General features: G+C 44.4%; 1 protein-coding gene across 5 annotated transcripts in view; it reads right to left on the bottom strand.

The window, feature by feature from the left end:
• Positions 1–15841, bottom strand: part of SCUBE2 (signal peptide, CUB domain and EGF like domain containing 2) — a 65478-nt gene that overhangs the window by 13298 nt on the left and 36339 nt on the right. For all 5 annotated transcript variants that reach the window (XM_054724744.1, XM_054724745.1, XM_054724747.1 and 2 more), the window contains one exon: positions 15330–15536. In XM_054724744.1, the coding sequence (XP_054580719.1) occupies positions 15330–15536 (207 nt within the window). The remainder of the gene's footprint in view (positions 1–15329; positions 15537–15841) is intronic.

Here is a 15841-nt window from a genome sequence, read left to right on the forward strand (position 1 = left end):
CACCCACTGTCAGAGGCATTCGCAGGTCCTCTCTCCCTAGACCATGAGCTCCGGGGCGGGGGTCACAGTGGCCCTAATTATCTTTGAGCACGAGCACTTGCTAATTCTCCCTATTTCACAGGGCTGCCACTAGAAGAATGATAAAGTTGAGAATCATTCACTGAACATAGGCATAGTAATGGAAGAACAGAGAAGAAGGTGCTTTTAATTCTGACTGGTGGCATCCTAGAAGGCTCCCTGGAGGAGGCCACATTTGTGTTGGGCCTTGAAGGATGAGTAGGATCTCCCCCCAGGTAGGAAAAGGGGCAGGCTGTAAAGATTTCGCGCAGGACATAGGAGAAGAGAGGGAAGAAAGGAAGGTTGGGAATAGGTTGGAAAAGTTCTTGAGTGCCAGGCATCTGGATTCTATTCTGCAGGTAAAGCAGCCATGGAAAGGAGAGGAATACAACCAGAAGCTCTGTTCTGAAAAGCTCACTCTCTGGTGGCTGTGGGGAGTGATCTCAAGGGCTTACAGATAACTCTCAGGAAGAGCACAGATCGTATTTATAATACAATTGATATATTACAAAGAGCAAACCCTTGTCAATATCTCCTGGAAGAATAAACTACAAGGAAATTAATAAAATATGTTTTTTATTATATTTTTGGTGGTGTTAGTTAAATGTGGATTTATATCTTATTTTAGGATATGAATGTAAAGAAAATACACTAAATTGAGTTCCCTAGTATAATACTCAAACACCATCATCATAACCATTAAAATGACCTTTCTAGTGACTAAGATTTGTTCAGTATTTACAATCTACTAGATACCATGCCCAAAGCTCCACACCCATTATCTCATTCCTTCCTAAAAACAACGGTAAGGAGCTAGGTGCTATTGTCAGCTCCACTGTACAGAAACAGAGATGTGGGGACTTTAAATAATTTGGCCAAGTTCCCACAGCTAGTCTGTGAAATGCACCTAAGGTGAGATCAAGAGCTTTGAGTTTAAGGGAGAAAAGGGTCATTTAACAAAAATGCAGACTGAATAACAATTCAAGATGTTGTCAAGGATTCTCTATGGGGCATTATGGGAAGTTTGACTGGGATAAACACATTCTAATTTACACTTAAGATATCAAGAAATAGAAAACAAAATATCACATGATAAAATTAGCTATTGTACCTCTTGAATGTCTGTCAGGGGGAATATCTGTTTTCATTCTATCTTACCAATGCAATCCGCATATATACTTTTAGGGTTAAACATGACACAGTTCTTTATTACAGTAATAAAAATGTCTTTTCATTCTTCACTCCATAATTTTAAAAAATGAGGCTTTTAAAAAATCATACTAAGCCAAAAGAAGCCACATTTCAAATATTATTTTTACACTTAAATGCAATCTATCATTAAGGTCTACTCTAAAGGCTAAGACTTAATACTTCTTTAATATTGTTTGGATTTTCTTTTACAATAGTCACATATCATTTAATTTTATGAATTTTTTTAAAATATTAAAAGTGAACCAAAAGCAACAGCCCCATACTCATTATACTGTTGTTTCTTGGCAAGCAACAGTATAATGAGTATGCTGCACACACAGCTCTGTGGCAGACCAAGCCTGTCACTCCAGACTTATTCTCTAAATGCAGCCCTCCCGGATAATGGTTTCCATAATGACTCTTGTTTCAGCTCATCTCCCCTGAAAAGCTGGGCTGAATTATGTAGCAAGAATGGATGACTTTTTATTCTGTGTCCCGTCTGACTACCCACCTGACTACCCGAGTGGCCACAGCCGGCCAGTAAAGGAGAGGATAATCCCTTCACACCTCTCACAAAACAACTGTCATAAAGATGGGCAGAAGGTAAATAAAACCTGGGCTGCCTGGAAGCCCTCGAGCCCAAGCCACTTCCCTTTGGGAACAGCTGTTTCCACAGCACCCCGTTCACCTAAAGGGGAAGTGCCCATCTGACGGCAATGATTGCAACAGCCCCATTAATTGTCACTTCCCGTCGGGTCAGCATGGTCTGTTCCATCCTAGATCCTCTGGCAGAAAACGGATCCCCTCCGGGGCAGACAGCAGTGGCCCAGGTTCTCACTGAGAAGAGGGGCTCCTGCTGCTCTGGGTGTCCAGTTCTCCTTAGAACTATTTAACACCCCCCCACCCCCCCCGCCCCCTGCCGCCCCCATTGCCTTTTTAAGCTTACATTCTGAGAAACCTCACAATAGCCCACATCTGTTGCAATTTCTCAACTGAGCGGAGGGCTGAGGAATGCCCCTGGGGTTGCCCTGCGGAAAGAGGGCACCAGTTCTTTTCTCTCCCAGTGAAAGGCTTGCTTCCCATAAACAAACTCATACTGTCACTCACAGTTTCCATTTTCCTCCCAGCGAGAAAGAGCTACAGAAATAACTCATGCCAACCACCTTCCACATGAACTTGTTTCTTTTCACAAGGTAAAAATGAGCTCAGCACTAAAAAAGTGATTCTGAAATGGCATGAAGAGATGCCCGAAACAGCTCTTTGCAAATGTGCTGAAGATCTGCCTGAAGAGACCTCGCTCACACGTTCCAGTCGGTTCTCTTCTCCTCGAGCAGCCAGCGTGTTTGGCTGCCCCGGACAAAGGAGTCAATTGCCCCCACAACACTTCGTGATCACAGCAAAGCTTTTGTGTGTCTTCAGTGACCATTAAAATCCCATCGTCAAATCCCACACAGCTGTTTTCTCCCTGTCTTGAAAAAGAAAAACACAAGCAAGCTTTTCTGATGCAAAAGGGAGAGACCAGCGGGACCAGGATTAATGGCGACAAAGAGACCTGAAGGCTTGCCCTCTTTTCAACACTACCGCCTTTGAGGGTTTCAGGCTATGGGCAAACACTATGGTGTCTCTGTGGCTGAGATGGTGAACCTAATAAAAGAGGTCACTCTCTAGCATCTGACTGTTTTCTTAAGCATCACGCCTTGACTTCTGAAGGAAAGCCACAAGCAGCCCACGGGGATTCCCAGGGTGACCGGGGCTGTGCTTTGTCACAACTCAGGGGCCAGGGTGCTCTAAGCAGCGCTGGGGCCTCAGGATCCGAGGTTGAGCCACTTTTAAATGAGACTTTCAGGATAACAGGAGCAGCCCCTTGGGCTTGATTGGTCATGTCTGTCCAGGTTTCTGGTGTGTGCTCAGGTTTGCAATTTGAAAACATTCTTAAAGTTGGGGCAGAGACATGAGCCCAGCTTGACACTTTCCTTGCTGGGTTCCCCAGTGCATGCTATGTTCTCTTTGTGCCTAAGTAACTGGGGCTGAGGTTTCACTTCCTTCAGAGTGCCTCTTTTGCCCTCAATGTAAGTATTTCCCCGAAGATTTGCCCTTTGCCCTCTTTTTTTCTTAACATTGAAAACTATCCTTGGGATTTCATTTGTTGCTGCTCTGAAAATTCATTTACTCTTTCATTCAATTAAATAGTTACTGAGCACCCATGCCTTTATAGTCAATTAATATTTGACAAAGGAGGCAAGAACATACAATAGGGTAAAGATAGTCTATTCAATAAAGGGTGTTGGAAATATTGGACAGATACTTGCAAAAATAAAAAGAAACTAGACCATACAAAAGAATAAACTCAAAATGGATTAAAGACTTAAATGTTAGACTCAAAACCATAAAAATCCTAGAAGAAAATATAGGCAGTAAAATCTCAGACATTTCTCACAGCAGTATTTTTTTTCTGATACAGCTCCTCGGGCAAGGGAAACAAAAGAAAAAATAAACAAATAGGACTACATCAAACTAAAAGGTCTTTGCACAGAAAAGGAAACCATCAACAAAATGAAAAGATAACCCACCGAGTAGGATAACGTATTTGCTGATACATCTGATAAGGTGTTCATATCCAAAATTTAGAAAGAACTTGTAAAACTCAACACCAAAACAAACAAACAATCCAATTAAAAAATAGGCAAAGGACCTGAATAGACACTTCTCCAAAGAGGACATACAGGTGGCCACTAGACATATGAAAAAATGTTCAACGTCACTAATCATCAGAGATATGTACATCAAAACCACAACGAGATATCACCTCACACCTGTCAGAATAGCTGTCATTAACAAATCAACAACTGACAAGTGCCGGTGAGGATGTGGTGAAAGGGAACCCCTGTGTACTATTGTGGGAATGCAGATTGGTACAGCCACTGTGGAAAGCTGTGCTGCGTGACCTCGAAATTAAAAATGGAATTGCCTTATGACCCGGCAATTCCACTTCTTGGAATTTATTTGAAGAAATCTGAGACACTAATTTGAAGGAATATATGCACCCCTATGTTCATTGCAGTGTTATTTACAATAGCCAAGATTTGAAAGCAACCCAAGTGTCCATTAGCAGATGAGTGAATAAAAAAGCTGTGATACATTTATACAATGGAATACTTCTTGGCCATAAAATAGAAGGAAATTTTACCCTTTGCGACTCCATGGATAGACCTGGGGAACATTATGTTAAGTGAAATAAGCCAGTCAGAGAAAGACAGGTACAAGCAAAATAGAGACAGATTCACAAAAAGAGAGCAGGCCTGCTTGACAGCTGTCGGAGGTGAAGGTAGGAGGAAGCTGGGTGGGGGTGGTGGAGGAATTGAGCATAAAAGGGGGAAAAAAGAGAAAACATTTATGGACATGGATAACAGTGTGGCAATTGCCAGGAAGAGTGGGGGTGGTTAAGAGAGTATAAGGAGATAAATTGCGATGGATGGAGATTTGACTCAGGATGGTAAACACACAGTGTACAGAGGATGTGTTGTAGAATTGTACACCTGAAACCTGTATAATTTTGTTAACCAGTGTCATCCCAATAAATTCAATAATAAGGAAAAAAAAAAAAACACTGAGCAATGATTATGTGCAGGGCCCTGCTCTAGGAGCTGGAGATGCAGCAGAGAAGACAGACATGGCCCTGCCCTAAAGGGCTCTCATTCTAGTGAAGAACGCAGACAATACATGAGCAAACATATATATATATTAGAATGCTCACTAGTGGTAAGTGTGATGAAGAGAAGAAAAAAGAAAACACGGGGAAGACAAAGAGTGGTGGGGGTGAGTTTGTGCGTACGCCATTGTAAAAGAGTAGCCAGGAAAGGCCTCTCTGAGCAGAGACCGGAGGGAAATAGACTTGCAAAGGCCTTGCCTAGTAGCTGAAAGGCCAGTGTAGCAGTAACACAGGGAAAGGGACAGGGTGATGGTAGGAGATACATTTTTAAAAGCAAGCGAGGGCCGTATCACATAGGTTCGTGAAAATCATGTAAAGGCATCAGAACTTACTCTAAGTGTGTTGGCAGTTTGGATGGGGGAGTGACACGATCTGACATGTTCTTAAAAGATCTTCTGGCTGCTGCTTGGAGAACAGACTAAAGGCAGGCAAAGGTGAGGAGAACAATTCAGAGCCTGTCACAGCAGACTGGACAGGAGATGGTGGTTTGGAACCCAGTGGAATCATGGAAGAAAGTAGTTAGATTCAGGGTATAATACGAAGGCGGAGCTGATGGGATTTGCTAATGGGTTGATGGAGAGCATGACAGAATGAGAGGTTGAGAAGACTCAGGGGTTTTCAAGTTGAGCAACTGGATAAATAGAAGTGCCATTTACCGAGATGAAAAGGCTTTATTGGGAGGGAGGGAGGGGGATACAATATTTTGTTTAGATACATTGAGCTTGAGATGCTGGTTTGCCATGCAACGTTGATATTAAAAAGGCCTGGGTTGTACAGCTGATCTCCAAGGTAGAATACATCCACATCTATGGATATTAATTTTTGCCTCAAAAAGAATAAGAAAGAAAGCTTTGCCCAACCAGCGTAGCTCAGCAGTTGAGCGTCGACGAAGGAACCAAGAGGTCACCAGTTCGATTCCCAGTCAGGGCACATGCCTGGGTTGCAGGTTCAATCCCCAGTGTGGGGCGGGCAGGAGGCAGCCAATCAATGATTCTCTCTCATCACTGATGTTTTTATATCTCTCACCCTCTCCCTTCCTTTCTGATATCAATAAAAATATTTTAAAAAAAAAAAAAGAAAGAAAGGTTCACTGGGTTAGTAAATGGTATAAGATTGGCCCTCAGTCAGTACACATCTCTGTGAGTCAGAGACACAGGAAGACACACGGTCTTCAAGAACAAAGAGGCATTCCACACTCCGGGGTGGGAGGTACTGACTGACTCACTTCTTTTCAACATAGTGAGAAAAATCACAGTGTAACTATGCCTGATTGAATAGATTTCCAGATTATATTATCTAGTTTCAACCAAAACTGTCACAAAATAAAAAGTGATTCCTGTAGAAACCTGGGGGAAGGTAGCACCCAGGATGTAAGCACGGTGAACGACAGGGAGGGGCCAGGGCTGGCACAGCTTCCTCCTAGTGCTCATTCTTCTCTTTTAAATCCTCACCTGAGGTTATGTATTGTTGTTTTTTAATTGATTTTAGCGGGGGGGGGGGGGGAGATACAGAGGGGAGAGGGAGACGGGGAGGAACAGAGAGAGAGAGAGAAAGCATCAGTGGGAGAGAGAAACATTGATCTGTTGTCTCCCATATGCACCCTATCCAGGGATCGAATCCACAACCTAGGTGTGTGTCCTGAACAGGAATCGAATCTGCAAACTTTCGGTGGATGGAATGATACTCCAACCAACTGAATCACACCAGCCAGGGCCTAGAGGTCATTCTTGGTCATCATGATACAGAAACAGTAATGATTTAAGCAGGTCTGATGAAAGTTGAGCCAACATACTAGCAATTAACAAAAAGACTGCTTGAAAAATGGAGTTATGACCACTACTGTTAACAATGAACCTTGCCAAATTGTAAATATGCTACCTTAAGACGCTAGCTAGCTATTGAAAAATTTTATTTACTTAATGTGTATTTCATACTCTGTCTTCATAATGGACATAACATATTGGCCAACAGTATAGTGTAATGTATAAATAAGTAAACATTCATAAATTTAAAAATATTTTCCTGTGTGCGTGATAAAAAAAAAAGTTCTGGAATAGAGAAATCCCTAACGCAAAACAGAAGCCAGAGCCAGAGAGGGAAGTTTTGGAGTCACCAGCAGGTGGTGGTATTTAAAGCTATGGCACTGGATCAGGTCTCCTAGGAGATTGTGAGGATAGAGGAGGGGAATAGAGGACTAAGCTCTGGGATACCTGATAGTGAAACGTCAAAAGTTAGAGAACCGGCATAGAAAATAAAAAAGGGGCAGCCAGTGAGGCAGGGGGAGAACCAGAAATGTGTCTGAAACCCATGAGAAGAAAGCGTTCCAGAAGGGAATGATTGGCGGTACCTGAGTGAGTTTTGGCACCTGGATTCGGTAATACGAAGGTTGTTAGAAATCTTGGAAAAAGCCATTTTAGTGGTGGGGTTGGAAATGAAAACCAGATTGGCTACAGTTGAGGAAAATATTGGAGGAGAGGAAGCAAAGACAGAGAGTTTAGACAACTTCTTCAAGGAGTTTTGCTCAACCCGGGATCAAAGAAATCAGAGAGAAGCATGAAGTCAAATGAAGGTGCTGGTTTTCTAAGACAGGAGACAGGTTTGGTTTGTGTGCTGTTGGAAATGCTCGAGTAGAAAAGGAGGACTCAGAGATCGGGGTGGTGGTGTGTGGCAGTTCAGTGGGACAATAGCAGGAGCAACATTCTCGAGACGGTGAGAGAGAATGGGCCCCAGACCCAAGGGGAGGAAGGAGCCTTAGGTAGGAGCATGGGCTGTCCTCCTATTTTAACAAAAGGCAAGTCAGAGCATGTGCAGACCGACGCAGAAGGGGTGGTCTGGACACGGAGAGATGAAATTGTTTCCCTAGGCTCCCATTCCATCCACAAGTCTTGTTACAACTTAAATTCAACTTGCCTAAAGGGAATGCTTCCCTTTCCTTCCCTGCCCAGTCCTCCCTACCCTCTGGCTTTACTCTTTATAAGTGCATCTCTACCTCCCAGTCACCAAGACCCCAACACGTGGAGTCCAAACCACAGTTATTGTCCCAGACTTCTCCCTTCCCCGCTCCATCAGGAGCTGCAGCCTCCTACAGGTGTGTCCCCTTTGCCCACCCCTACCCTTCAGCCCTATGGCACTGGTGTCCTGTGATCCTCACCATCTCTTATGCAAGTTACTGCAAAAACCTTCCAAAGGTCTCCCTTGCCTTCTGTTCCTCCCGCCGCAGCTCTGTTACACCATCGCATTCGCCTTCCCAAAGTGCTTCTTTGATGGCTTCTCTCTCAGGCGCAGAGACCTCTTTGACTTGACTCCCTGCGCTTCTCTCCGTGTCTACAACTCAAAACTCAGTCTGGAGCCTCCTTTTCTATATCTGAGTTCATTCTTTCTCATGCCCTCTCGAGAGCCCATTTTTTTTCTGCTTTTCCTATAAATCTTTTCTGATTATTTCTTCCCCAGTGATCACATTCATCTATCTATTCAACCAACCCACAGGCTTTGTCTCAGTGCCTCCTGCATATGAAACAGGGCTGGGGGAGATGAGTGACATATGGGGAGTAAGTGCCAGGATCAGAGGCCAAGTCAGAAATCTCTGAGTTCACCCCAACACTTTTCTCTTCTTTGCCTCCAAGTCAATAATATATCACCAAATGCTGCTTATGGTTCCTCCTAAACATTTCCCTAATCCACTGCTTCTTTTCTACTCCATCTACGGCTTTCATGTTCTCAATATTGCTTATCAGAAGCATTTAAAAGCTTCCAAACTGGTTTTTCAGACTCCAGTCCTGACCCCCAATCCAGCCAGAGAAATTTTTCTAGAATACAGATATGACCTGGACACTCCCTGGCTAAATCCTCTGATGGCACCTTGCCACCTAGAGAGACAGTCAAGGCTCCTTATTAACATACTAGAGGCCCAGTGCATGAAATTAGTGCATGGGGGGTCGTCCCTCAGCCTGGCTCTGCACCCTCTCGCAATCCAGGACCCCTCGGGGGATGTCCGACTGTCGGACATCCCTCTCGCAATCTGGGACCACTGGCTCCTAACCACTGGCCTGCCTGCCTGATCACCCCTAACCACCTCTGCCTGCCTGCCTCATCGCCCCTAACCACCTGTGCCTCGGCCCCTGCTGCTGTGGCTTCATCTGGAAGAACGTCCGGAGTGATGTCCGGAAGGTTGTTCAGATGTCCAGTCTACTTAGCATATTATGCTTTTATTATTATAGATTCAAGGTCTCTCATGACTTGTCATGCTTTCTGCACAAGCCTCATTGCCCCCCACATCCTACCCTGCACTCAGGCTTAGTAACACTGAAATGCCAGAACTCCCTGTGCACATCTTCCTGGTGCTCATTCCCTAAGGCTATTCCTCTGCTTCAATACTCCTCTCCACTTAAGGGTCATATGCACATTCTTCAAAACTCAGTTCTGGCTTCCTCTCTTTGGAAAGGCTTTTGGACTCTTCCCTGGGAGGGCTAAGTGCGACCTGAGGGATGGTGTCATATTTACCCAGGCCTCCTCAGCACCCACCACAGAGCTGGCCCATGGAGGACTCTCCGTATGGGTGCAGTATGAGTGAGATAATCACAGGGCACAGGCTAATGCAGGAGAGGTGAGTTTTTAAAGTGAGAGAGTTGGGACATAGGCTCTTGAGTCAGATTTGGTTTTGAATCCTGGTTCTGCCACGTACTCGCTGGGTGACTTGGGTAAATGGTTTACCTCCCTCTGCTTTTGTTTCTGTATCTGTAAAAAGAGCATGGTCCTTCTTCCCACTTAGGTCGTACCTCAAATATCACCTGTTCTGAGAGCCTTCCCTGAGTACCCTATAGAGAGTAAACCCTTATTTCCTCTGGCCCTCTCTGTTTTATTATCTTTATAGCACTTACAACTTCAGAAATTATCTTTCTTCTTTACTTTTTATTGTCCTTCCCTCTCTGTTGGAGTGCAACCTTCATAAAAGCAGGCCCCTCACCCATTATATTCTCATGCTTTATCTCAAGTTCATAGAGTGGCACAGAAGGGTATCTCAATAAATACTGATTGAATTCATTTTTCTCAACTGCTGCAGAGGAAAGCTACAGCTGTTAAAAGCAGAATTAAACGTTCCTAGTCTCTCAAGAACCCAGGCACTAAAATACTTCCCCGTTTCTCAGTTGCCTGGATTGTGTCTTTTAAAAATCTCAACAAGTTTTAAGAACACTCAAATAGAAAAATATATAGAGTAGCAAGTATACTAGTATTGCTTTTTTAAAAATATTTTTATTGATATTTAGTGAGAAAGGAAGAGAGAGGGAGAGAGAAAGAAAAACATCCATGTGAGTGGAACATTGATCGGCTGCCTCCTGCACACCCCCCACTGGGGATTAAGCCTAAAACCCTGACATGTGCCCTGATCCAGATTCGAACCAGCAACCTCTTGGTGTATGGGTGAACACCCCACCAACTGAACCACACAGGCCAGACCACAAGTATATTTCTTGATTTTTTTATGAAAGGATAAATAGCTCTGAACAAAAAACAGCTAGAAATCCATGTCATCATTAATTCTTCTTTAACTATTAAGGACTTTATGAATTATTATGGTGCTTAAGGAATTTGTTCTTTGGAGAATATAACTGATGTCTCTTTTTTCCCCATCTTGCTAAAATCGATCACAGATGGTACAAAGGTCACCTGCAGAACAGGCTGTCCCCAAAGTCCTTAAATGCCAAATAAATGTGACTTTGCTATGTAAAAATGACTATAAGAAAGTATTTAATTGGTCAGAAGTGACTGTTCTTTGATGTAACTTGGGACTTTAAATTTTATTTTTTAAGTGTTATTAGAAAAATAATTCTGTGTGAAAATAGGCAAAAATATGGATATTTAAAGAACTAGAAATCCAAATGGTCACAGATATATGACAGCATGCTCAGTCTTACAAATAATCAAAGAAAAACAAGCTAAAATGACTTCATCATTTTTGCTTATCAGATCCACAAAAATTAAAAAGATCAGTTATAACTGACCCATGTTAGCAATGATGTGAGGCAATAAGCACTCAATTACAATGTTAGAGGGAATATATATTAGTATGATCTTTTTGGAGAGTAATTTGGCAGTATCTATTAAAGTTTTATTTTATTATTATTATTTTTAATTTATTGATTAAGGTGTCACATATTTGTCCTCATCCCTTCATTCCCATCCCACACCCCTCCCCACGGATGCCCCTATCCCCCTGTTGTCCTTAACCATTGGTTAGGCTCATATACATGCACACAAGTCCTTTGGTTGATCTCTCCCCCCGACCCCCACCTCCCCCTACCCTTCCTCTGAGACCCCTCCGACAGTCCGATCGATGCCTCCTTGTTTCTGGGTCTGTTCTTGTTCATCAGTCTATGTTGTTCATCATTTCCCCTAGATGAGTGAGATCATGTGTTACTAGAAATATACTTATAAGAACCGAATGTGAGACGAGCAATAATAGTTATGCTGACAGGCAAATGGATCAGTCTGTAGTGAGTTTCTTTCTGGACCAACAGTTCTTTTGAGACCCAATTTCAGTGCCCACCAGTTCCTTATGTGTACATGTCGGCACTGACTTTTCAGCTCTGGATGGTGGACAAATGGTGGTAATGCAGGTCCACTCCCTCTGGTTTGGTCTCGCCCGGACCCAAGGGCATGGCCTCACCCGGACCCAGGGGCGCGTGGCTCACCCGGACCCAGGGGCGCGTGGCCTCACCTGGACCCAGGGGTGTGGTCTCACCCGGACCCGGGACCCAGCCTCACCCAGATAAAGTTTTAAATATGCATTTCCTTTGACCCAGCAATTTCACTTCTACAAGTCTATCCTTCGGAAATATTGGCCATGTGCACAAAAAAGAATATTCATTGCAGCATTGTTTGCAATAAAAAATTACAAATAATTTAAACATCCACCAATAGAGTAGCAATAGATGGCTATTTGGTATAGTTAATAAATACTGGTGTCTTTAAAAAGGACTAGGAAGCTTTAAAAGAAGTAAGTTAGCCTGGCTGGTGTGGCTCAGTTGGTTGAAGCATCCTCCTGTGCACGAAAGGGTCGTGGGTTCAATTCCTGGTCAAGGCACATATGCTGGTTGCATTCAATCCCCATTTGGGACGCATATAAGAGGCAACCAATCAATGTTTCTCTCTCCCTTCCTTTCTCTCTAAAATCAGTAGAAACATATCCTCAGGTAAGGAGAGAGAGAGAGAGAGAGAAAGAAAAAAAAGAAATTAGCTCTTCTATTAGCATGGAAAGATATAGTGATCTACTCTAGTTAAAAACAGCACAAAGCACTATTCAAATTATACTAATACATTTTTAAATGTTTTTTTTTTCACACATACACCTATATTCTATTTTCAACACAGCAGCCAAAGTTGCCCTTTAAGACCTAAGTCAGACCTCTGTGACTCCTCTGCTCAAAGCCCTTCATTGGCTTCACTTCTCAGATTCAAAGTCCCTGGTCCTCACCACCATTTCCATTCCCCAGGTGACCTGCTCTTCTTCCTTCTCCCCTCCCTCAGCCCTCATCAAGCTGGCCTTCTTTCACATGCCAGGATTTCTGTATTTGCTGGTGCCTTTGCCTGGGACTTCTCCTAGATATCCCCATGGCTTACTTCCTTGTCCTTCACATCTCTGCCCAAATGACACTTTGCAAGACCATAGTCTACATTTTGGAGAGTATACACCTCCTCACTCCTCCCCCATGCCCTGGCTCTTTCTATTACAGCACCACTTCCTGTTCTTCATACCCTTTCCACCATCTGCTACATGTGTATTTCCTTGTTTATTGGATGGTGGCCTACCTCTGGCACGGACACTGTGAGGGCTGAGATGTTTGCTCTTTTGTTTCATTACTGGATTCTTAGCACTTCCAACAGTACCTGGCATACAGTAGGTGCTCCATAAATATTTATTGAATAAGTAAATAAAATTTCATTTTTATATGTTCATAAAAATACACAGTAAGCTTTTCCCAGTGGTGGCCTCTGGGGAGTGGGATTGGGAGCTGAGGAGAGAACTTGCACCTTTACACATTTCTGTACCATTTGAAACATGCACTATTTCAGTCATTAAAAACTAAATTTAAAAATACTTTAAAAGAAAACATAATGGGTCCATCTCTCCTTCCAGGTGATTCAAAAACACTTTTTTGAACTCTCTTCTGCAGATGCTGAAAATAATTTCCAACAAGAACTACCTTAAGCTTGTCTCTATGGTATGTACCATTCTTAGTTCAGAAAATACCAATAATCCTGGTGCTTACAAAGTTCTAACACCATCAAACAGACCAGAATTAAGAGATGGACAGACAGACAGATACACACACACACACACACACACACACACACACACACACACACACACTGTGGCTTGCTTGTGCCATGAATCTACTGGGTAAAAAGCCTTTCTAATCACACACCCAACAGCTCTGCACCAATTTCCTTCCTCCAGCAGGAGGAAGAATTTTCACTAGTAATTCTTTGTGCCGTTTCCTCTAAATCTTCAACATTGCTGCCGACAGGGTGACCCTGGTTTGGTCCCATGTGGGCTACAAAACCCATCCATTGCTAGAGGGAGCTCTTGAGACAAGATACATTGCCTCCCTGAGTAACGAATCCAACCTAACTTAGCATGACCAGCATCTCGGGACACATTCACACACCTACACCAGCTACATACATCCCATGCTGAGTGACTTTCATAAGTTGTCATGGCCATGAGGCCTCTGTTTAAGCAACTCCTGAGCCTCATGCTGAGCCTTTACTCCCCAGAAGCACACTCCTGGTAGGATTGGTAATACTCTCACTGGGAGCTGGTCCACAGGCCCCTGACACTAATTTTCCCTAAATTGTTAACTGGCCACAGAGGCTCCTGGCGAGCCTACCAGGCCTCTCCCTACCAGGTGGCCAATGGAGAAAAGAGGGGGGATTTCGCTCTGAGGGGCCAGGAGGAGGCCCAGCCTGACCATCCCTGAAAGTTTCTGAAACTCATCCTGGAAAGTAGGGCAGCAACAGCCAACTCTCATCACCATTTTGGTACAGAAACTGGAACTTTCGAATTTTAAATGAGAGCAAGCCAACCAGCTGTGTTATTTTTACTTTTTTTTTCTTCTTCTTTTTTAAGAGAGTCAGCTGGAATAAAAGTCAAGACTATTTGAGAACCAGCCTCTGGTGGACAGTTACACTTGATTTTATACATGATATTTACTACGTTTTGGTAAAGCAACAGATTTGGGCTGTGGGGCTATTGCTGACAATTCTCCTGAACGAGTACCTGGGAGTTCAGCTTTGCTTCTTCAGAAACACGGATTTATTACTCCTCAGCTCAAGCTCCATTTCTAGAGACTTGTGATTCTAATGACACTTCAGCCAGGACATCAGTTTATTCTGGAAGGGTCTGGCTTTGGGGTCGGCCCATCCATGTGATCTTGATCAAGAGAACTTAACCCTCTGAGCTCCAGCTTGTGTAGCTGTTAGGTGAAGGCCATACCTACCCGGTAAGATTTCTAATGGGATTAAATAATATAATGCAGCACAGTGCTTAGACACAGGGTTGAACCTGGGACAGGTCAGAACTCAATACATCATCACCATAGATCGTTACAATAAAGTGAGACTCCCAATGTTCTCCATCGGAGACTTTTCAGCTAGAATCTCCCACAATTGCCCAGCACAGTTTCTCGAAACAAACAAATCTCAAGACCAACCACTCTAGATAGAACCTCTTGCCCAGGTTCCTCTTGCCTGGAACTTCATCAGAGGAATAGAATTGATGCTGCACAAACGCCAGATCTCATATTTAATTCACACACACATACCAACATCCATGAGGCTGACACTACGAGGAACCTTGGGCTGCCGCTCAGGGATCTCACGAGGCAGCTGAGCAGCGCCAGCCTTGCCGCTGCACGAAACTGTGAGCAGGAGATTGTGCGTTGCCACCATCAGCGGAGCCAGAGGTAAGAGGGGAGCTGTGACAGTGGAGTGTGCAGAAGGCTCTTGGTGCCTTATCCCTGCAGTTCTGCCCCAGCCGGGAGACCACGGTCATCTGAAGACCACTGTCCCTCAGACCCTAAAAGGGCAACGGTGCCTCTTCTCATCAACCCTGCCTCTTCCCTCCTGTCCCTCAATTCAGCAAACATCTACTAAGTGCCACCCCAAGCCAGGCACGATGCCAGGTGCTGGGGAGCTCCCGGTCCAGCACACGCAACAGACACCGCCATGTACTTCCCAAAGGAGTGGACAGCCGGGGCGTTCTCTGGAGTGAGCCCAGGCAGGGGAAGGGTGGGCCAGACTTTTGGTACCTTAGTGCTTGTGGAGCTGTAAACAGTTTTGTTAGCAAGAATGTGCTGGCCAACGGGCCACTCACCACATTGGTTTCCCACATGGCTCTGGCCCACTCCACAGGCCTCCGTCCGGCGTTCAGACGCTCTGGGGGACTTCCTAGCCACTTCGAGGTCCACGCCTGAGAGCTGGAGGTGGAACTGCTCTCTGTGGGCAGCCTTCCGGAGCGTGCGGATGGCTTTCCGGAGCCTCTTCTCTGTTCGCTTCACGATGCAGCTCAGATCACAAGCAGCTGCAGAAATGAGAGGACAGCGCTGGGTGGGGGACTGCCGGCTGCAGCCCGTGAGGATGAGCAGGGCCCCCCAGTTCCCTGTGGCCAGAGTGGGGAGACCTGGACTGAGCACCTAGCAGGCTGGGCAGCATTCAGTACCAACAGAAATTTGTTGACCAAAATGGTAGCTTTGGGTTTTCATGAAGCAGATAAATTCAACGGGTTTCAAACCAATTCGGTTTAGTTTGGGGGTGAAAGAAAAAAAACAGGAGATACTTCCGTGGTTGCACTGCATCCCCCACCCAAGAAGAAGGGAAAGTGAGAGG

Source organism: Eptesicus fuscus, chromosome 13, assembly GCF_027574615.1.
Source record: "Eptesicus fuscus isolate TK198812 chromosome 13, DD_ASM_mEF_20220401, whole genome shotgun sequence".
In the NCBI taxonomy this organism is placed as follows: Eukaryota; Metazoa; Chordata; class Mammalia; order Chiroptera; family Vespertilionidae; genus Eptesicus; species Eptesicus fuscus.